The sequence below is a fragment of the Poecilia reticulata genome, chromosome 16, assembly GCF_904066995.2.
Source record: "Poecilia reticulata chromosome 16, P_reticulata-male-v2, whole genome shotgun sequence".
Lineage (NCBI taxonomy): Eukaryota > Metazoa > Chordata > Actinopteri > Cyprinodontiformes > Poeciliidae > Poecilia > Poecilia reticulata.
In genome coordinates, this window is record NC_088845.1 from 16,210,368 (window position 1) to 16,232,540 (window position 22,173).

Consider the following 22,173-nt stretch of genomic DNA (forward strand, 5'->3'; position numbering starts at 1 on the left):
ATTCTCAGGGAGCGCACTTTTGGGGGTGGGGTGGGGGGGAGGCGTCGCACCTTCTTCAACCTCTGTGGTTGTGATTTTTGTTTTGATTTTTTTTTTTCTTTTTCTTTTTTTTTTTTTTTTCCTGCGCGATTTGAATGAGTTCTTCCTGGTACACCATGCCGTTCTGGAGCAGGAGCCGGTCTAGCGAAAGTGCGGCACCGTGTGCATGAGTTGCCGAAACTTAAATGTGCAACAAGAACAGCCAGCTGATCACCGCGCCTCTTCTGGTCAGGTCTCCCAACCTGACTCCCTCCCTTCTCAATCGGCTGCAGAACAACCTCTCCAGGATGGTCTGCCTGCGCGCACCGGGAGCTGCGGGCGCCCTTAAAGCAACAGTTTTCCTCCTCAACATCATCTCCGCTGTGGTGGCGAAGAGACACGTGGTTTACTGGAACTCTACGAACACAAGGTGAGAACACCTCCTTGCTTGGACAGTCGGGGATGCTGCCCCTCAGGACAGAAACGAGCAGCAGCAGATCGGGTTAGAGCTGAGACTTGTCAGGCTGATTCAGTCTTCGGGCCCCTGTGCGTAAAACAAACAGAGCCGGCCTGAACTCGTCCTGCCACGCTGTTGCTCAACAACCTGAGCTCCTTGAGCATGACTCAGAGCTGAGTTTGTTTTCAAGAATTTCAGCTATGCGAGCAGATCGCGTGTTTGTGCGCTTAATTAAAGACTGGCGTGGAGCAGGAATGGTTGCTCCAAGTCTTCAGGCTGTGAGGCTGCTGGAGTAAAAATAACAAGAAAAAACGACTAAAGTTGATACAGTGGGGAAAACTGGGTTCGCCTAAGACCCAGTTATCTGCTCACACCTTCTCCAGGCAGCCCTCTTATCTTCCTCATAATAACCATTCTGCAGTTACTTATTATTTCTGTTTAAACAGAGTCTGAAATATGGGTTTCTGTTGAAATGTTTGTTGTCATTAATGACACTTATGACGTTCTCATGGCTTAGGTGTTCATTATGGTCTTATGTGCTTTTGTGCATCGGTTTGGTGATGAGAAGATATGTAATGGGTTGATTGGGGCCATTAGGGTTGGCAGAGTGAGGCTTATCCAGGTGTTCCAGGGTGGTCTAATTGGGCGTTTGAGGTGTGAAGCTTGCAGAGACTCAAAAACACGCCAACTATTGTCTTACAGGCTTGTTCAGAGACTCGCTCTACATGGAGGCGCTTTACAATGAAAACGAAAGTAACGTTTTACGCAAATAAATTGCACACAAAGTAATATGTCCCATACATTTATTTCAGTTGGATGAACTCAGCTTTTGCAGAAGGACACTTACACTTTCTGCAAGAGAGAAAATGTCCAGCAAAAGAAGATGGCAGTTCAGAAGGCCGTATATGAGCATATGGAGCACAAAAGGTGCCCAAAGCAATAGGTTTGGCTTCTTATGCCTGTCTAAGATTTGAGCTATGGGAACCATATGGATTATGGCTACAATTAAAACAAAAAACGGTTAGCAAGTTAATAAACTTTTATGGCTAGCATAATTGTGAGAGAGACTGGTTTTACAGTTGTCAAACAGATAGTTGTTTTTCCACAAGAAGGCTAAGCTAAATAAGGCCAATGTTAAAGAGTCTTGCTTTTTGGAGAGATGCATAGAAGCACACTATCCAAAAGTTTAGTGAAAGGAAAAACTGTGGTGGGAAAAGGCATCAAGCAGCCTTGAGAGTACTATGGAGCAAAGCTCATAGAAGAGTTTGGGGGAGATTCACAGGGTGTGAGCTGGAGCTGGAGTCAGCCCAGACTGCAGAGACCAGTCTAGACTCCATATACTTTAACATTAATAAATATATTCCTTGTAGAATAAAGGGATGTGTTTTAGCCTCTATTTAGTCAGCTGACTGGCAATGAGGCGCACCTAAGAGTTGGGGTTACGCTATGTTGTTCTTAGCAGCAGCTCAATAAAAAATGGGCTACTCCTGCATTTTTTCTGGCCTCTGATTAAAAAAGACTTTAAACCAGGAATGGTATGACAGTCTCTCTTGAGATCAGTGAAACTGGTTAGGGACTGGTCATTGTCGGGGAGTAAAGATTGCAAAACAATTGGCCCCTGTAACTTGAGAGATACTCGCAGAAAGCAGCAGAGCTACGTATGCAGATTTCCTTTTCATATTTGTAGTGAAATGTTCATTAAATGCACAAGACAGGAATATAAATGACAATGTTTTCTGTGGCTGCAGTAAATCAGAATTTCTCAAATGTTTTACTGTACAAGATTATGGCTATAATGTTAATGTTAGTGATGCACTGATCGGCATTTTCCTGGCCTACGTGGATTTCTGTTTTTCTTTTTAAATTTGGACTGCCAATTTTTGTTTATAGAAATAAGTAATCTTTCCTCAAAAAATAGGTTTTTGATCTTAGTGGGTTTTTATCCTGGGGGAAAGAGAGGTTTAAATAAAAATTCATGTTGCATAAAATATGAATTACATGTTCTTCAATAATGTTGATGGTTCTTGCTGTGCAGTATTTTAGTGCAACTTGTTACAAAGTTCTATAGGAATAAAGTAGGCATTATAAGGAAAGTTATTTTAGTAAAACAGAAAATAAAAAATGATCCCTTTTTGTGGCCCAAAGCATATATTTGTAACTTTTATTTTTATTTACCTAAAAATCAGTCAATGTGCATTTTGTTGGTTGATTTATTTATGAACCAAAAACAGTTTTTTTTTTTTTTTTTTTTACAAATTCTCTAAAACATTGTAACATTTTTGTTACGTCTCTAATTTTCATATACATACAGAGGATCTAAACATAATTCCAGAGGCAAAAAATGTCTTTCCTGAGGCTTGTTGGTCATTGCTGCAGTTCTTATCTTGTGCGTTAGAGCCAGCCGGCGTTTCTATCCAGGCAAGTAAAACCCAGAACTGCAAATTGGGATCCAACAGAAACGTGTTTTAGGAGGAACTCTGCAAGGATTAGGAAACCCCTTCATGTCCCCCAGAGATTTGGGGATGAATGGTCACAGTCGGCGACGGTGCCACGCACACTCTGCTGCACAGCACACAATCACAATGCCATCAGGTGGAGGGTGACCCACTGTGGCAGAGAATCACTCTCATCAGCAACACCACCCAATCACAAAGCTATCAGTGGAGCAGTGATGTCCAGAACCCCCTAGACTCGCTCTCCTCTCCTCTCCCCTTCTTCTTCTTCTTCTTCTTCATTAGTTCCCTTGTTGCATCCTGCTCTCCATTTAATTTTTTTTTTGTCTGTGCTCCCCCTCCTTTATGTCTTTCGACTCCCTCCTGCCCTGTGACGATTATTGGCAGTGTGATTAGTTGAGCTTCAGTCATTTTCCCATCCCATATTTTCTATTAGCTGCCTGCCAGCCAGCCAGGTTGTCTTGAGGCCTGTAAATGCAGTGAGGCAGAGGGGAGAGGAGCACAGGAACACGGGTTCTATGGCCTTTTGTGCCTCTGTGCTGCACTGCAGGACTCAAAGCCCCAAAAATATCCACTTTTTGGACTTCAGTTAAAAGAGTCGAATGTTGTTTAAATGTTTAACATTGTGATATTCGTAGTAATATTAGCTGTTTTTATTAGCCGTTTGTTAGACTTTTTTTTAAAATCATTGTTCAACTAATATGTTTAAACAGATTAATCCCTTCTTATTCAATTCAGTTAATTATCTGATCGACGCAAGGTTGCAGAGTGACTACAGCAGAGCATCTAGTTGCTTTGCAGTCTTATTTCCCTCAGGAGAGGGTGGAGGGAATGGCAAGCCAAATATTGATTCAGGACAGAATAGTTTTGGATTTGCATTCATGTTTCTGTCAAACATTTCTTGAAAATAAATGCATAAATTCTGTCCCACCTGCTTGGTGTCCAAGTGTTAAATAGAACTTATCAAAAATATTGGATCACAATTATTGTTACACTAAAGCCTAGACTTTAGTGCAGCAAGAAAAACTGAAAAAACATTATAGCATTTTATCTTTTTTTTTTTTTTTTTCCCAAGATCTCATCCCACCCATGGAAATAGCTGCTTATTTTAGTACTGACAATAACTTATGAAGCACATGCTAACTTTAGCGTTGTGTGTAGTGAACAGTTAGTCAGTTGAGGTATTCTCACTGTTCTGTCAGGCTTTTTCGATGAGTCAGTGTAGCTCATGTCAATGTTTCTTTTTGCATTAAGTACCTAAAATGTAACCACACAAAAACAGTTAAGTAGCAAGTGCTTCGCTAAAACGTGCGAACGTATTTGTCAGCCTGCCCTTCAAGGAGTAATTAGTACTTGACTAATTACCCTTTGACTCATCGACATAAAAGGGCATCTAAAAAAACACTTTGTTACATCAAAAATATTATTCTAAACACTAATACAGGGTGTTAACCATGTAACCATTACCCTCGTATCTCAGAAATCTGAGCTTGAAATGCTAGAAAGACTTCTGATTTATGTAAAACAAAATTGTCATCTTCATGTCTTGAGAGCTTTTATCACCACAAAGCACAGTCCTATATTTTTGGCTTTTAGTATCAAAAAGCAAATGTTAACATTAGCAGCATTAGCATTTAGACACTTAAAGAATTCTTAGAGTGCAAAATATTTCTTTGTAAAAACTTCATCTCACATTTACCTATTTATTTCTTCTTTAACTTTTAGATTAATCTGGCAAAGAAGCAGGGCAACTCAATAATATTTAAAAAATAGAAACGGTGTACCTGGACTTAAGCATTTCCAATCTCACATTATTGGCTCATAATTATAGTTTGATTTGATTTAGCAATATTATTGATTTTAAAACTAGATATAGCTTCGTGACACAGTTCAATTTCAACATTGATGGCAGAGTTTTTTTTAAATGAGACAATATAAAAAAAAACAGTAAAATTGCTACTACCTTTGCAATGAGAACAAGCAGAAGACAACTGAGGCATCATTAGCCGCTAATAACTGTAAGACATTGAATTTCTGTTCCTAAAAACATAGAAATCCTCACGTTTATTACCTGAGCATACAAAAACTTGATGTTTTTTTGTTGTTGTTAAGCAGTGTGGCATTTTAATATTGCAAGATGTTGTGCCACATCTGTAGGAACAGACCCTTCAGTTTTTTTGTCAACAACAAGCTAACTGCAGCAGTTAACGGCTAGTCATTGTTTTCCCAAAGTGCTTACAAATTATTTGTGTCTTGATTACCTAAAATGCTGCCAGATCAATAGTTTAACAATGATGGGGGTGGACTTATTCAGTATTGACATAATCAGTCTTTATGATAATTCTTTAATACAAAGCTACAACATGTCAAGGGCAAAAGCACTTATCTGTGGCACATAATGGCAGCTTAGATTGGTATAGCTATAAGACGGTGCTTTACAGAACAGACTTTAGTTTGACAATTGCATAACTTGTTCACTAATGAACTATTAAAATTTCAAACATCTTTAAACATACTGGCACAGAACAAACACTGACCGAACACACACAGGTTACAAAATAAGATCATGTTAGGTGACCGTCGATTGTTGGAGGACATGCTCTCTTTAGTGTGGTTGACGGGAGACGGTCTCTCGCTGCCACCATTCCTTCGACATCTAGATTTATGGTTTTAATGAAGCGGGGGCAGTGGAGTGGAGACAGAGGAGCCTCGGCGCTCTGCCCTTTGCTTGCTAATATGCCTGTAACAAAGGCTCAGTAAAACACTTTTAACGGGCGCACATTTAGCACCCTCCTGATTGAAAAATGGAGCTCTGAAATGGAAGTGATGGGGGTCAGCGGCCAACGCTGTGGGATCAGATACCCTGGCCTCCATCTTTGTGGTGCTCAAGTGTTCCCCCCTCTTTTATGATTTCTTTTTTTTCTTTTTATGAAGAGAGTTTACGATCGCGCCTGGTTTTACAGCTGTGCCTCCTTCAGAGCAATAGTCTCTTATTAGATGAGAAATTATTATATACTTCCTGGAGCAGTTAAAGGTCAGTAAAATTATATAACCACACTTCACAGAGTATTTGTGAGTGCGGGCAATATTTGTTACCTCTCTCCTGAGCAAGAAGCTCCAACACTTTTATAATAGTATTCATACTTCTCTTGTAGCACCTCGGTGTCCTTTAAAACCTGTTGAGTCAAACACTTTGACCAGCCATTTTGCTGATGCAGCTGTGTCTTTTTTTCTTCGTTTGTTCTATCTTTGGACCTACATTCATCCTTATAAAATCCACTCAGGAATCTGTCGGAAAGTTTACTCAAAGCACCAAAACTTCACCTATTGAATTACTCTAGCGAGATATGATTTTGGAGATGCTGTGTATGAGCGTCGTCCCATACATCTGTTAACGAGAACAAATGTTACCCTCATCTGAACCAAAAATAAGCCACTTCAATTCCTCGTTCTTTGGCTTATTATTTTTCCTGTTCTCTTCATTCTTGGATTCCTCAAAAGAGGTGAGCTTCTTGCACAATTTTTTTATTTTCTTTTTACTTCATTTGTTGTTTTATTCTTTGCATTTCTTCTTTGAATGTTTGCTGCTTTTCTTGAAAGGTGAATTTATTACTTTCCCCAAGATCCTCATAACTGAAGTCACAAAGAGTCATGGTTTTAATATTCAACTTCCAAAACATCACTATATTTTCTTTTTCTGGCTCACTCAACTTCAGAGTGCACTATTAATAGGCAAGTGGGTATTTTGTCCATATGATCTTTTTACTAACTCCCAGCGGAAAAAGCTGAATGCTAAATGCCTTTAATCATAGCAGGTGAGGCACATCTGTTTAGGATTTAGCCTAAGGAGGTCAATGCCTTGTATCAAGGTCTACATAATTATTAGGTAGATTCTTTTCTTTAAGTGAAATGGACCCAAAAAAAAAGTATTTTTGGGTTGCAGCTCTGTTTAAATTGTGAAGATATCGGGGTGTGATCACGGAACCTTTGTCACATTTTGTTATAAAATAGTTAACAGGGTCGCAAAAAAGTGCATTACAGAAAAAAAAAAAAGACGCCAATTTGAGGAGAATCAATCATGAATCTACCAGGAATTATCTTCCAGTTCTGTCATATTTCATCACTGCAAACTACCTGGAGTACCTAGAAGTACGAGATGTTCAGATCTCAGAGACGTGCCCAAGGTGAGAAAGAAACTAAACCACCGTAAGATAAGCTGGTTGGAACTTTTCAGGTGAAAGATTATCTTAAAATCTTCTTCCAGTTTTTAGATCTTTCAAAAATGACTGATTATTTTTTTTTGTAGGACAATGCTCCAGCAGATGCATCCAACTACTCCTTCCAGCGGCTATAGCCAGTAAGGCATGAAAAGCTTCTGACATGACTCCCTTCCTCACCTAACCTGAACCCAACTGAGGACTTGTGGACAGTTTCTAAATGGGAGGTTTCCAGTGAAGGAAAACTTGCATCTATAGTGATGCCCAGCAGTAATGGTTCTTTTTTTTTTATTTAAAAATAACTTGTATTTAGGAGAGACTTCCTTTAAAGTATTCGCCAGAAGAATCTCAGCTTGAACATTGTCAGCTCTCCCATCACATTACTAACCACGTTGGGAAACCGGCATTCCCTGGGCTTAATCTTCCAAACACCAGATGAAGAAACAAGTACTTTGGAAATGGGATGAAACAGATTATTTAGCATGTACTGGCATAGCAAGAATAATATAACATGCTTTTCCCAGTAGTTTCCCCACTTGAACCCATTTTTCAAGTTTGAAAAAAAAAAAAAAAAAAAAAGCAGCTGCTCCCCATGAGCCCCCTCTTTCTTTCTGCATCTATCCGTCCGTCATCCCTTAGACAAACTCCGAGCTGGAGCTGTGAGCCAGTGGAGCATGTTTAAACAGTGCAACCAACAGTTGTATTGGTTTTTCTGCATCTTTATTGAAAGAGGCCCTCGTAAGTCTCCCGTGTAATCTCTGCTGTGTTTAGGCGTTGTTTCTCTCTGCCTGCTCTCATGAATGATCTGCTTTAAATACCAAAGTAAATCACGTCTCGCATACCGCACCTTCATCGCGCACACGCATGCACGCGCACATCCCGATCCGGTCAGTGTTGCGAGCAGCAGACAAAAACATGCCGCACGCCGAAGTGAAGGCAGACGGCGTTTGTAATCATGTCTTGGCAGGAGGAGATCCTTTTATTTTTCTTTTCTTTTTTTTTTTTTTTGCTTAATCACGTTGCAGTCATTATTGAGCATCCATCGCTCCTCCGTTGCACGGGTGGGCTTAAGTGAAAGTATTTTTCATACTGTCTGCTATCTCCCTTCTCTGTGTCTGTCTCTACTAATCTCTGTCTTCCCCTGGTAAATGATTAACATGGAGAACCTGGCTGAACTATAATCAACAAACCCACAGTGAGGTAATTACACTTTATTCCCTGTCCTGCTAACAAAGCAATTTCTCTTCCCTCGTCCGCCTCCTCCGCTCTGCCCCTCCCCCCCTCTCCTCATCTGTCATGTAGCTGTATCAGTGTCTCTCTCTTCCTTTTTTTACCCCGTTTCTCTCCATTGTCTCAGTAACGGCTGTGCTGCGACCTGTGTAGATTCAGAGATGCATTTGCGTACATTGTCTGTCTTTTGTAAGCATGCCTTGTCTGTTTGTTTGTGGATTTGGGTGTATTATCTCTGAGTGAGTGAGTATGCTTTGTTTGCACCCTTGAGCTGCTTCATCTCCATCAGGAAACAATGCGGGGCAGTGATTTTTTTTTTTTTTTTTTGGCGGCTTGTAAAAAGCTTGAGAATTGACATTTGGTAGCATTGTTGTCGGCTGAAGTTCGTTTCAAGAGGAACAATAGCTCAGTCAGAGGTGTGTTTGTAAGAGAGAGAGAGTGTGTGTGCTTTTGGACCACTTGCTCGTTTGGGTAAAAGGGGAAAGTCTTTGTTTCCTTGATAAATAGTTGGAGCTGTGATTAATTTTCGAAATGTACCTGCCAAGCATCAGAAACACTCAAATTCTGCTAGAATCTTTTTCATCATCCTTCCTTTTCGAGTTCTCAAACTTCTCTCCTCCTCAGAGCAAGCTGTGAAAGTGGCTTTTGCTGAGAAAATTCCTCTTCCAGCCGGCGGTGCACGGCTGTGAGAACATTTACCAACCACTGCGCTGGCCTCTCATCTACATGGGTTATTGTTTTGTTTCCACTTGCTAGTTGATTTTAGGTGCGACTTAAGTGTTCAAGGAAAAGGTGGATTGTTGCCTTTGGATGCCTCTGCTTGTATTTGTTATAAACGCGGGGCATGTATTAGAAAGGGCATTGTGCATTCAGTGTTGTTGCTTGTTACTGATAAGGTATGGACTGGAATAAGATTCCCACAGTATGAGACCCTTGAGTAAAAATGTCCCAGTTTATTTTGTTTACACAGAATCTTAAGATAAAAATGTACAACTTGTTGCTATTTTTTTAAAGCAAGAATATCGAAACGCCTGCTAGTGTCAAGTTTCTTGCTTCTACACTGTTTTTAATCGCTTTTGATTTGGATAAAAAGACATGCATATTTCTCCTGCAGCTTATCTCAATAAGCTATAATGTTATCTAAATAAATGACTCATTTCACTAAATGAATTCAAAAAGTGACACTTGTATAGATTCGTTAAACACAGAGTGATTATAAGCCGTGTTCCAGTTGTGAATGTTCCCTAAACTAAATGGACTTTGCTTCACAAACCTCACAAGGCTGCACTTTTCTCTGTTGCTGTCCCATATGATTGTTTTTCCTTCTCCTTAACTTTCCAATTGGCTTGCAGTTTTTGTGAACAGAACTTGTACCTCGTCCTCCTTGGTGGGGAGTATCAATGCTGGACAACCGAAATATGGATATTCATTAGCAACAAGTCATATTAAGCAAAGGCAGGATAAATAAATACTTGGTCTGTGTGAAATGAAAATGTGATTGAACAGATTGCACCTTCACAAACACCCTCTAAACCTTTACAGTAGTTTTCAACTAAATGTGTAGAAGATCTTTTGCCATTCTGCTTTTTTTTTTTTTTTTTTTTACAAATAACACACCAGCTGATATTAGCTGATTAATTAGCTGGGCTGTCTGTTTAGGTAGCCAGCTTGCGGTCAGCTGCTTAACACTCAACTGCTTGTAAGTGGCCAACAGGTTTAAAATGATTTTACCCTTCTAAGACTTATGGGTGGAGCTCATACGATTTATTTTTTTTCTCAAATGAAAGATTTGAAGATGCATTTCTTTCTTGTAAGTCAGTGATTATGTCGGTGATTTCTTTTAGCCAGCTGACCTGTGGTGCACAGCAACAAGTGGGGGAGTGGCAGCATTTGATAGAGCTGGAAAGAACTCGGGGTGCCATTTCACATTTCCTGGCATCTTTTTAGAGCTTACACCTTAGGAATATTTTTGTTTGAAGATTTTTGCAGTTGATATAACTTGATATCAGCCTGTGATTATGTTTGCTTCTCTCTGTGGTGCGCATCAGTATGTGACCTGTATTCCTCCATTCTCCTGGCAAGTGATATATTACACCCCAGAATGCATGCAACAGGACAATATTGGTTGCACAATAAAAAATTATCTTTCCGGCTGAAGGTAACACCGAGATGCCTGAGCACGGGAAGAGTCGGGGCATACTGTATTGAAAATGAGGTTTGAGGCAGAGGCCTGGCGGCGGTGAGGACGTCTGTATTAAAATGGATCAGATAGTCACAGTGCAGCTCCGAGCAGACATGGTGTAGAGCCATGAAAGGACGGCCGCCTCTCTCCCCCTGGTCAGGATATTTAGTCAATCGATACCAATTTACCAGCCAGATATTATCGTCGCCTCCTCGCATTATCACCAGACTGCATATGGACCCCTCGCGTTCCCAATTTCTCTCTCCACGTCTGCCCGTTTCTCTGTGTACACACGTGCATCAATATTAGGGCGCATTAAAGTGTAATAAGTTGCATCGTGCGAATGTCTCCGAGTGAGCCGGAACAGCTGCGAAATGAAATGAGGTGCGCTGTTGGCACGGCGCAGCCCGTTTGGCACAAAATGGCTGCTGTGCCGCGTGCGTGTGAAGAGGGAGGTTATGGCGGTTTAAGAGCTGCCGGCGAACGCAAAGCGTGAGCGTATTCATTCATTCATTCATCCATTCATGGCTCACAATGAGCTGTCATTGTTACTGGTGTCAAGCGAGCTGTGTACTCATTTGATACAAAAATATTTGGTACAAAACAAGCAATTAAACTCGGGGGGAGAGGGCAAAGGATGCTTAGACGAGAAATGTGGGAAACGCTGTCAATCTAATCCAGGATAAACCGCAACAATGTGACGCTTGTTTAGCCAACACGAAGGTTGTAGAATTTCTCTCACACGTGTGCACGCAGAAGTTGCGCTCGCGCTTTTTTTGCGTGGTCTCGCACGATGCTCTTCCACTCAGCTCAGAAATCCTACCAGAAAGGCAGCCTGGGAATTCCCAGAGACGGAAATTGAATTAGTATTGAGCCAGGCAGAGCAAAAGGCTGTAGCAGGAGCCTGGATTATTGTACAAGACAAGGTTCTGACTGCCGGAAGGACACAGAGACATCATACCTCCACTGATGACGGGTGCTAAGGGGCAGAAACTTGTGTTTCGTTTTTGTGAATCCTTTTTTTTTTTCTCCCAGAAACCATGCCTAATCTGGATCTCTGTTTTCTGTAAAATTAAAAGTAATTATGGTGAAATAAGTTACTCTTTGTGGCTTCTAACTAAATGATTCTTGCCACATGGATGTTCGTTATGCACAGATTAGGCGTTTTGTTTATCTAAGTTTGTTGTGATCATAGGATTGCCTCCTGCATGGAGAAAAAAGCGACATTTTAAATACAGACTATAGGACTTTACTGCTTTTGATCTTATCAGCCAAAAAGTTTCTTAAAATGACAAGGAGGAGGTTTCAAGTTCCCCTTCATTTACTTAAATTTCAACTTAAAATTCAAAGTGGCACATGAAATGTGCCAGTATTAGATTTTTACAGTATGGTACTGTTAAATAAAAACATCACTTTCACTATATCATGGGATTCACAAAAAAACAAAATAGAAATTGTGCAACATTATCTGATTTTAGTAACTTAAGCTAAAAACTGGCTTTAGTTTAAGTTACTAAGCTTACTATCTTCAATTTGCTTTTATACCGCAAACTGAAGATTTAAAACTTTGATAAGAGAAATAGGTGCCACTCGTTCCATTTTCATACTACGGCTATCTGTGCTTTTAACAGCTGAAAATGTTTCCATACAGTCAAATTTGTGTTTTCTTGTGAGTGAAGATAAAGTCTTAAGAACCCTTTATTTTGCATTCAGCTGACCATCAGTTGCAGGACAGGCGTGGTAGGAAGCACTCTTACTTCATAAAACCGGGAGAACTCAATCTCTTTCTCTGGCATCACATTAAAAGCCCTGGGAAATGTAGAGACATGAAAGTATAATGTTAAGCTATTGCAGGTTTGAAACAAAGTTTTTAAAATGGTAATTGGTCCCTGCAGTATCACAGAGCAATGACAAATTATGATAATGTATTCTGCCTTGGGATTTTACAGTAAAAGATAAACGTAGATAATTTAAAGTAAAGTTATGTTTAGGTTGCACTCCTTAAAGAAAAAAAAAGCTTAAAAAATAAAAAGGCAAATCTGCATGAAGTGTTTTTCTTTGACCTGCAGAGCTCATCACTTTCTACTTCACTTATTGATTTGGATCTCATTACATCCTCCGTTGGCCATAAATCTGTTTGTGTCTGACCACACGTCATGCTTTGTACACTTTGCACTACAGCGTCTTTACTGAGTTTGCGGGAAATGCATTAGTGGCAGTAAACTTTTCAGAAAAAAACTTTGCACACTAGTAAACCTGCAAGAAAGTGGTTTATATGTAGACTGGAATAGTAGGAATGTCAACTTTTATCCAGGTCTTGACAAATACTCAAGAATATGGAAAACAGTGTGTTAAACAATATTTGAATTTCTAAATGCATCAGAAATTATATATTTAATATATATAATTTTTATATATATTATTTGTATATTGTTTTCTCCATCTGTCCATCCATTAACCTTGTCCAATCTCTCAACCGTGCAGCCAGCTTTTTGTCCACAGGTCATTCGTCCATCTATCCAAGTTATCCATTTATTAGTCATCTCTAAAAAAAGAAATCCCTTCTGTCGAGGAATTTTTGCAGTTTCTGTTTTTAAATCTTGCACCAACACAGAAATATCCCCCATAAAATTCACAGTGTAAAATATGTGAGAACCCTGGATATGGCCAAAACAATTGTAAATTTATTTGTCTACTGTATTTTTTCAAGAGCATAAAGTAAACTTCTAGAAATGTTAGAAATTTTGATTGTTTTTTTTTTTTTTCTTGTGGGAGAACAAAAGCTAATATTTTGGCTCTGCCTCCCAGAAGTATAATGCAACACAGCCTACTTTCAGCCCACAGTGATGCACAGCACACAGATTTTTGCCTCATTTTGTTTTGTTTTTTTTGCACTGAGACACCCGTACCACACACACACACTCGCCACACAAATGAACAGACATGCTGCCTCACTGCCTCGTATTTTTTAAGCCCCCAGAGAAAGTAGAAACATTAGACCCACAGTGGAGGAAGTGAGAGATGAAGAATGTGTTAAGGAGAGGATGGTGGAGAAAGAGTCAACAGATTTCAACTCCCCAAACGGCAAAGGAAGGGCCCCCAGGGACGAAGGGATGGGAGAGGCTGAGAGGAGAGAAGAGGGGGTGTCGGAAAGCATTACAGTAACCGTCAGAGTAAAGGAGTGAGGGGCGAACCCTTCCTCCACCTCACAGTTCATGACGCAGGCTCGCGTACAGGTGTCGTAGAGAGAGGCGCACGTGATGCCGATGGTACCTTCGGCCTGCCTGCGAACACACGTGGCTGCTCAGACTCTGGGGAGAGCCCATGGAGGAACCACACTTCATTTAGAGCTGACGGCGCTTTCCTGGCTTGGCAAAGCGGTGGAGTCACATGACTTTAAAAAAAGAACAAGAGACCGACTGTATCAGAAGCCCATTTAAGCTCGCAAGAAAACAGATTCAAGATGGTGCTTTGGTAGATCAAGATGTGAAATGTTTCTTTTCACTTAAAAAAAAAAAACAAATGCACAATTTAATCCAAGCTTCTTGATGATCTGTTTTTTTTTCTCCCCATTTTATCTTTTTCCATTTAAATATTTTTAGGCTGCTATGCAGCAAATTGAGTTGTTTCACTCGATTTCTGAGCGGACATTGTTTGTTGTTTTCACCCACTGCTTTCTCTGATGTCATACAAACAACCATAGTTAACAATTTTACAAGGGAATACTTTTAATAATCATTTGCCAACTTCTTAATTTTCTTATTGGTGCCATGGTTGAAGATTTTTGGTAATGTTAAATTAAGTGTGTAACAAGATATTTTGACATGATCACATGATGATTGGATGATTCTTTTTTTTTTTTAACAAAGTTATTATTATTCCATCTGAACTGTGTTTAGATATTCCACAGGCATCTAGACGAAAATTAATATATATTTAAAGTCTAAAAGTGAAAGCGTTTTTTTTTTTTTTTACACTTATTAGAAGTTTTAATGTTTGTTTTTAGTTGAGGCTTATCACAAGCTCAAAAGTAAAATTACGGGTGAAACCTTTTAAGAAGGGAACACACACACTGGGAGCGCTGCCGCGCATCGCCGCCATTAACAAGCATCAGACGACATGAAACTATTTTAGACTAATCACAACAAATCAGATAACTGTCATTTACAGTCTGACAGGATCCAGAGCAGAAGTTGATTTGTTTTTTTTTTTTATTCTTGCTGAATGGAAATGGAGAAAAATGGCCTTGTGCCAATCTGCACAGCTATGACCTTATAGCAGGAGAACTCATGAATCTCAATGCTCCTGCATTCGGTTGCAGATGGAGTCGTTGTGTGCAGCGGTCTTCTCAAAACACCAGAGCGGTCGCTTGATGTTTGAGAATGGAGAGTTCATCTAAAACACTCAAGTGACAAAAGCCTCGTCATGAAATCTCCACTCATTAATGTTTTAAAGCATATTTCCAGATGTTTGGAGAACAGAAAGTTATAGACAGGTTTTTTTTTTTTTTTTAAAAGATGCTTGCCTCAGATTTACAACAGATCTTTTGTCATTAATTGGAGCAAAAAACAGTCCTACATACCTTACCTCCTATGTGGTAATCTTTTAATTTTTTTGGGTCATTGTGGTTCATTACCTAAAACGTTGAGCAGTCATCTCTAATCCCAAATTAATCAGTTAATCCTGTCTGCACCTCTCCTCATGACCCTCACCACTTCCTTCCTTTCTACTCCTAAATCCATCCAGCAGTCGCCCCCCCTCCTCCTTCCCGTCTTATTGTGTCTGAACCTTTCATCCGTGTTGAGGAACTTTTGCCTCAACTGGCCTCTCCAAGAAAACCAGCAGGCCAACCAGAAGGAACAGAAATTTATTTTAAAGCACAACCTCAAACTAACGTTGTCGTCGTTCATTATTTGTTTTTGTATAAAATCATCAACTTTCCTAGAACGGAACAACAGAAAATGATTTGTCGTTCCCCTTTTGATTTCTGTTCGTATTCACGAGGTGCGGGTTGGTACAGCCCTGCGTGACTAGAACGGGCGAAAGTTGGATGCCTTGAGGGGGAATTAAGTGGACCTTCCATACACCAGACACGCAGAGCGATATGACTCTCAACCGATGTGATGGAAAAAGATGGAGACCATGGATCCGCTGCGAAGAGGGTGGGAGAGGGGAAGCAGGCAGTTTAGACTCCTGGGATCCTAAGGCAGTGACCGTGAAAGTGCTTAGATAAACATAGAGAGAGAGAGAGGCTGAGGGGAGGGAGGTGGAAGGAGAGGGTGGTACGGTGCAGGCACACAAACCGGAGAAGGAAATGAGACTTGAGGTAGATGGGGAGTAAAACCAAGAATAGAAGTTTTTAAGTAAGTTGACCAAGACTAAAGCGCTGAAAGTGGCAAGCTTCCCCTATTTACTGCTCAACTCTTCTTCAGCGGCCTCCGCTTCTCCTCTCCTCTCCTCTCCCTCCCACACTTTAAATTATTCAGGCCAGTTGGATGTATTTGAGCTTGTCTCCTAGACATGTTTTGTACGTGTGTGTTTGACTGACAAACGGCAGGACAGCCTCTAGCCCACCAACCACCCAATCCTGGCTGAACAACCGCCGCAAAATCAGAGCCGGGAGGGGGAAGCGAGGGGGGTAATGCTCACCTGAGATTACAAAGACAAGTGTACGCTGCCTATCCAGCATCGACCTTAACATCGTGGGTAACAAGACAAAAAAATGGTATACACAAATTGGATAGAGGTTTCACCGTCAGGAGGCTGACCTAGTTTGAAAATGATGGATTTTCAAAGCCAGGTCTGATTTATTGGCTGAGTGTATATGCTTTGTAAGTGCCCTTTTCAAAGTAGTGTGTGCGTATGTGTGTGTTTTAAAGGCTTTATGTTTCTGTGTTCCTCTTAACCTACTTAAACAGGTGGGCTGACAGACTTGGGCCACTGATCAGCTCAGGTTAATGCAGTTAAAAGTGTAGAATATATGTCTTAAAGTGAGCTCCAGAGGGAGGAGATGGAAAATTAATAGTGCCAAAAAGTCCAAATTGTACAATGTCAAAAGAATTATTCATAAGAGATGAACAGAGAAATTCTCACAGCAATAATTTGCGTCTTAAAAAAAAAAAAGTTTAGCTTAATCAGCCCAAACTGATGAGGAAAATTTAAAAAAAAATAAATCTTTTTTTCTTTTTTTCTTTTGATCAATGAACAGATCTTACCTACCTGCTACTAGACCCTGGGAAAAACAACACTCTTGGTGTGAAGACAAAAAAAGGCTTAAAAAAAGCTTAAAATGTACCTGTTCTCTCTACAGCATGTTGAGACTTAAATGTGTTTCGTTCAGGCTGTGAGAGAGAGCACAAGACTTTCATTAGATAACAGGAAGGCCAAGTGGAATGCAGACAGACTACTTTTGTCTTGATTAAAGGGAACGTTTTACTCATCTGTAGGAAATACAAAGAAACTGCTGTGCATAGATTGTGCCAAACACAGATAAAAAAAGTTGTATTTCATATCTTTTTACAAAGTAAAAGTTTAAATAGTTGGCTGCCACTTTTATGAGAAAATGTGGAACATTTTTAGGAAAATAACATAATTCCAGTAACAAAGCATGGAGGTGGATGTGTGATGGTCTGGAGCTGCTTTGCTGGTTTCTTAACTGGTTGACTTTCTGTGTTTGATGGAGCCATGAATTCTGCGTTTTTGCAAAAACTCCTGGAGGATGGTCTTCAGGCATCAGTTCTGACTTTCAGATTAAGAACGCCTGGGTTTTGCAGTCAGACAATGACTCATAAAAAAATGTCTCAAATGTTTTTGAGTGGATTATTATCAGATTGCTTGACACGTTCCAATGTTGCTGTAATTCTGTAAAGAATAGTGGGCCAAAGTTCTTCCGAGTCGTTGCCTGTTGTCAGAAATACTTCAAGTTAAGATTTAGGAAGCATTTACTTTCTGCCAAAGCGTCTGATTGATATAGATAGCTTTTTCCATTTTAATAAATAAAATGTGTTTACAAGAACAGAAACTAACTATCCAAATAATGTTGAAGTATTTCTGAAAATTCAGTTTTGTTTTATTTTAAATGAAGTCAGTCAGTGTGTTATTAAAATATCCACTCTTTTTTTTTTCTTTCATTTGAGCCATTTATTGCAATGGAGACCTAAATGAAGGGTCTTCTAAACATCTGTGCTCTCCTCCTTAAAGTTAACATTAATTTGTCTGCAGGCTCTGAGATCTACATACATCACCATAAGGCATGTTAGTACACACACATAAGACAAATGATGTTGACGCAGTGGATCAGGTTGCCTGCCACTTTGCAGGAAAAGCTGTTTGATGGATTTTATAAATAGTTTGAATCCCTGCTTTGAAGCCACCTATCATAGCTGTCACAGTAAGATCCCCTTCCCGTCTTATAGGTTGGCCCTATCAAAGTGTGAGCGGTGAGGTACCGCTGCCGTGTTCAGGTTTACGTATACGAGCCAGGCACCTACACAAATCAGCCGCGTATTTACACAGCAGCTCCATTTAGATCGCTGAAAACATGGAGAGCACTCATTACTCTGAGGTTTAGGCTGTCCAACAGACGTGATGCAGGGGGGGAAAAAGACGAAAGGAGCAAACGATGGATGGATGGGTGGGGCATTGGCTTGGCACCAGTCCCAGCTACGGATTGGCCGTTGTCCTGGCAACGGCACATCTGACCTTATTTAGCCCCTTGTACACTCCTTGCCGAACGAGCACTTTGCTTTCGCCCTTGTACAATTCTTGTGCCGCTCACGACTTCCCCATTGCTCTTCTCTCCCTTTTCACGGTGTGGCCATCTCCACTCGGAACGTCAGCTCCACGCTGCTGCCGCAGTGCTGACAGGCACGGTGAGGCAACATTTCGCCATGCACCGCTTTTCGTCAGAGAAGTGCAAAAATCCTCTTGCACTCTGGTCCATTCACTGTACGTTGGGGGCAGTAATTTCATACCTCCTTGAAAAGTTACAGGAAGGCTGTATTTTTTTTTTTAGGATTAGACTAGGCCGGACGGGGAGAGCGGTGCCTATGCATGAGGGAGCTCTGCCACGGGATGAGATGATAGCTTCTGCCGACCTAAAGCTGCAACAAAATGACTCGGATGAATTGGTTTCCGTACACGTCGGTCCTCTGGGCCTAAATCGACCAATTCTCCTCAGCTCTGTCGGCCGTAACTATCCGTCCTGTGGTGCTGCTGAGTCCCGCAGAATCCGCACACATGCCAGCTGAGCGGACCTTCTCCGTAACAGGCAGAAAATGGGGTCTGTCTTTACTTGAAGCTGGGATTCCTTTAGGCCTCAAAACAGCAGGTGCATCTATATATCTGCATGCTTTCATCCCCATCTGTTTCTGTAAATTGGTGGGGAATGTGGGTCGAGACGGCCTGCTGATCCACACAGTTTGAATAAGGAGTGGTGTGACTGGCTGGTGTCTTCTGGTCATTTAATTGAGCCTGCAGGGATAGGAAAGTGCAACCAGTCGTTTTATTGAGTTGCTATATGTATGCTGTCCTCTGCATTTATTGGCACACCTGGTAACTATGAATAAAAAGCCTTGAAGTAAATATTTTTTTCTCATTTTTTGCAGTAATGTAAAAATAATCAACATTTTTCAACCAGAGATTTTTTTTCCCTTTACCTTCTTCACCATTTTTTCACCCTGCTTGTTGGAGAGATGAGCTTCGGTCACTACTCGGCTTTCTACAATATCATCAGTTGTTTGAAAATTGCATAGCTGTTGCTCAAACCCGAGATGTAATCAACTTTACATGAATCTTACAGCCGTTCAAGAGCTACTGGACGCCTTACTTGAACTACTTGTTTTCTTGTCCCTCAAGTGTTGAACAGCGACTCCGTCACATTAAGAAATCAAATGTACACCACACTTTTCAGATTTTTAATTATGAAAGCACTACGTATCAATTTCCCTACTCTTCACAGTGATGCACTGCTTTGCGTGTTTGTGTATCACATGCAGTCCAACAGCAAAAAACTTTTCCGGGGCCTTGTAAACCCAAAACCCATTTCACTCAACACATATCGCAGAACTGATTGAAACGTGCCGATATTGTTTCCAGGACAAAAGAATTTCGTTTGACGACAGAGAGGAGGTAGAGGCTTTGCACATGTGAATGCAGGATAATGCAAGTGTTTAGACGCAGAAAGGAAACGACATACAGATGGAGACGGGAGACAGTGGGACATGTTCCAAAGTTCACATGCCGACCATTCAAGTCATTCGAGTCAAGGAAATAAAAGCAAAGGGTCTGTGGTGTAAAGCTCAGAAACGCATCCTGCCGACCCTGAAGGAACCAACAAAGCACACACACACACACGCGCACACACACACACTCTCTCCTGCAGTCACATTCAAAACAGGAAAGTGTAGATAAGCACTTTTCCTCATTCCTTTCTGTGATGAGGTGTTGATCATGTGTTTGTCTCCGATTTGGGTCCAAAGAGGCGGAGTCTGTACTTTGGATGTTGGGTGGAAAGAGGGGCTTACAAAAGGTTTTTTTTTTTTTTGAGCCAGCTGGAAAGGCGAGATAGTGGGGGGGCCACAGATGGTCGTGGATTGGGAGGCGACATCCTTGTTTGTGTTCGTAGAGGGGAGTAAGGATCACGACAGACACAACACTAGGTTCTAGGCTTTGGACACAGCATAGCTTTGTGTTGAAGGAAGGGGGGCACAGCTAGGTGATTTGGGGTTTAGGAGGGTGGGCTTGTCCTCATTTTGTTGTGTTTTTCACCCATGTGGAGAAGGTGTGTGTGTGTGTGTGTGTGTGTGTGTGTGTGTGTGTGTGTGTGTGTGTGTGTGTGTGTGTGTGTGTGTGTGTGCGTGTGTGTGTGTGCGTGTGTGTACGTGTAGGAAGAAGGAGACGGTGAGGGAAATGTTTCAGCGCTGTAATCTCCTGGAGTATAAAGCAAATGAAGCCTGTTTTCCCACTTTTTCTAACTTGTTCAGTTCCACTTTTCTTTTTCTGGCTCTGAACTCGGCTAAGCCTGTGGAGTAAGAGGAAGTTTTGCCGACCTGAAGGAAGCACTCTTCTCTCTTTGATGAACTGCCGACTTTCTCCTCCTTCCTTTATCTTTAGGCTCATTTTATCAGGAGCTCTCTCACACCTCCCCTCGGTTATTTTTGATTGTGGAAGTGCTTGCTGTCCCCACAAAAAGGCTTCCCACGTCTGGAAGCAACAGCTGCTCAGTGTTGCTACGCCTGTTTTTCTCCTCAGTCACTAAAAGGTGTTGTGGTGCAGTCATTTTGACCGGTCAGACCTCTGAGATTTGATGTGTAGACATCATCAAAGGAAGGGACCGGTGAGACTGGAATGGGTGCATTTCTTTCACCGAGCCTTTTAGTGGTTGATGTCAGTGACTGTCTGGTGGTAAACAGTCATGTCAGCTGTCTTTCTCATGATTGTGTTAGCCACTACAGGACCATAACACAACTTTTATTTTTTTATATATTATCTAAAAGCTTTAATTTGCTGTAAACCATAACCGTAGAAGTCGCCACAAACAAACCCTGGGTGTTATGAATCTATTGAATAAGTATCCTCTTCTTAAAAAATTGGGTTAACTTATGGTGGTAGCCTCAAAAATCTGCTACCAATTTTTTTTTTTTCCTTCAAGACATCTCAGTAAAATTCAAGCCAAACTACCAGACTGAGTTGCTGTATAGCGTTCGGCTCTCAAACTTTGTGAAATGTGAGCATGTGCTGACTCTACTCTGGAACTATCATGATGATGGGGATAAAAAAAATAATGAGCAGCACTAATTGGAAAGCCATGAGTCATGGGAGAATATGTTGATGGCTCAACCTGCAAACGCTTCCCTGCCATCCCAAATGAGTAGCTAACAAAAAGTAAAACATTTTTTTTTTTTTTTTTTGTATGGCTGCTTTTACCATCAGCTCATTTCCACACTTGACTGCTAACGATTTGGCTAATAGGACTGCTTATGCCCTGGCAGAATTCAGTAATGGTTTCCAAACTTTTCAGCTTTCAAGCCACAAACTCATTTTGCTGCACAAACTGGGGACCCTGACTACACTCGCGCAGCCAGTCTTGCTGATTAAAGTAAACAATCACCATTAACAATTAAGTGGGTTTGAGTCAATTTGCTTCTTCATTAACTTTGACCCTCATTTTAAACCCATGACTTGTTATTGTTCCTCAGTTTTTTATTTGGTAATGCATTTGCATAATTTGTGAAGATAACTGTAAAAAAAAAAAAAAAAAAAAATCCTAAAATTTGTAAATATTGAAATGTAAGTGTTGATTTTTCTCTCTGAAGATTTTATGCTCAAATTTATTTTGATTGGATGTAAATTTGGTCCCCTGTTGGGATTGGCTGGCTCTTTTTGAACTATTAGTGATTAAGACCTCTAATCAAACAAAAGTGGCCTAAATTATTAAAAATAGTTATTCTAGTCACACAACCACATTAATTTACAGTAAACAAAGTAATCTATGGATTTGACAGAAGCATATATTTCAACACCAATAATTTCTTTTAAAAGGTATGCTTTGTGTGCATCTGCTTCATTTTATCCTCTTTTAGTAAATCAGATGATCTACTGCACGCATGGCGCTCA

At 40.6% G+C, this 22,173-nt stretch overlaps 1 protein-coding gene across 1 annotated transcript in view; it reads left to right on the plus strand.

The window, feature by feature from the left end:
* Positions 1-22,173, plus strand: part of LOC103461016 (ephrin-A4) — a 49,180-nt gene continuing 27,007 nt past the window's right edge. Inside the window, exon 1 of the mRNA XM_081597160.1 lies at positions 1-448. Within this exon, the coding sequence (XP_081453286.1) occupies positions 225-448 (224 nt within the window). The 5' untranslated portion in view covers positions 1-224. The remainder of the gene's footprint in view (positions 449-22,173) is intronic.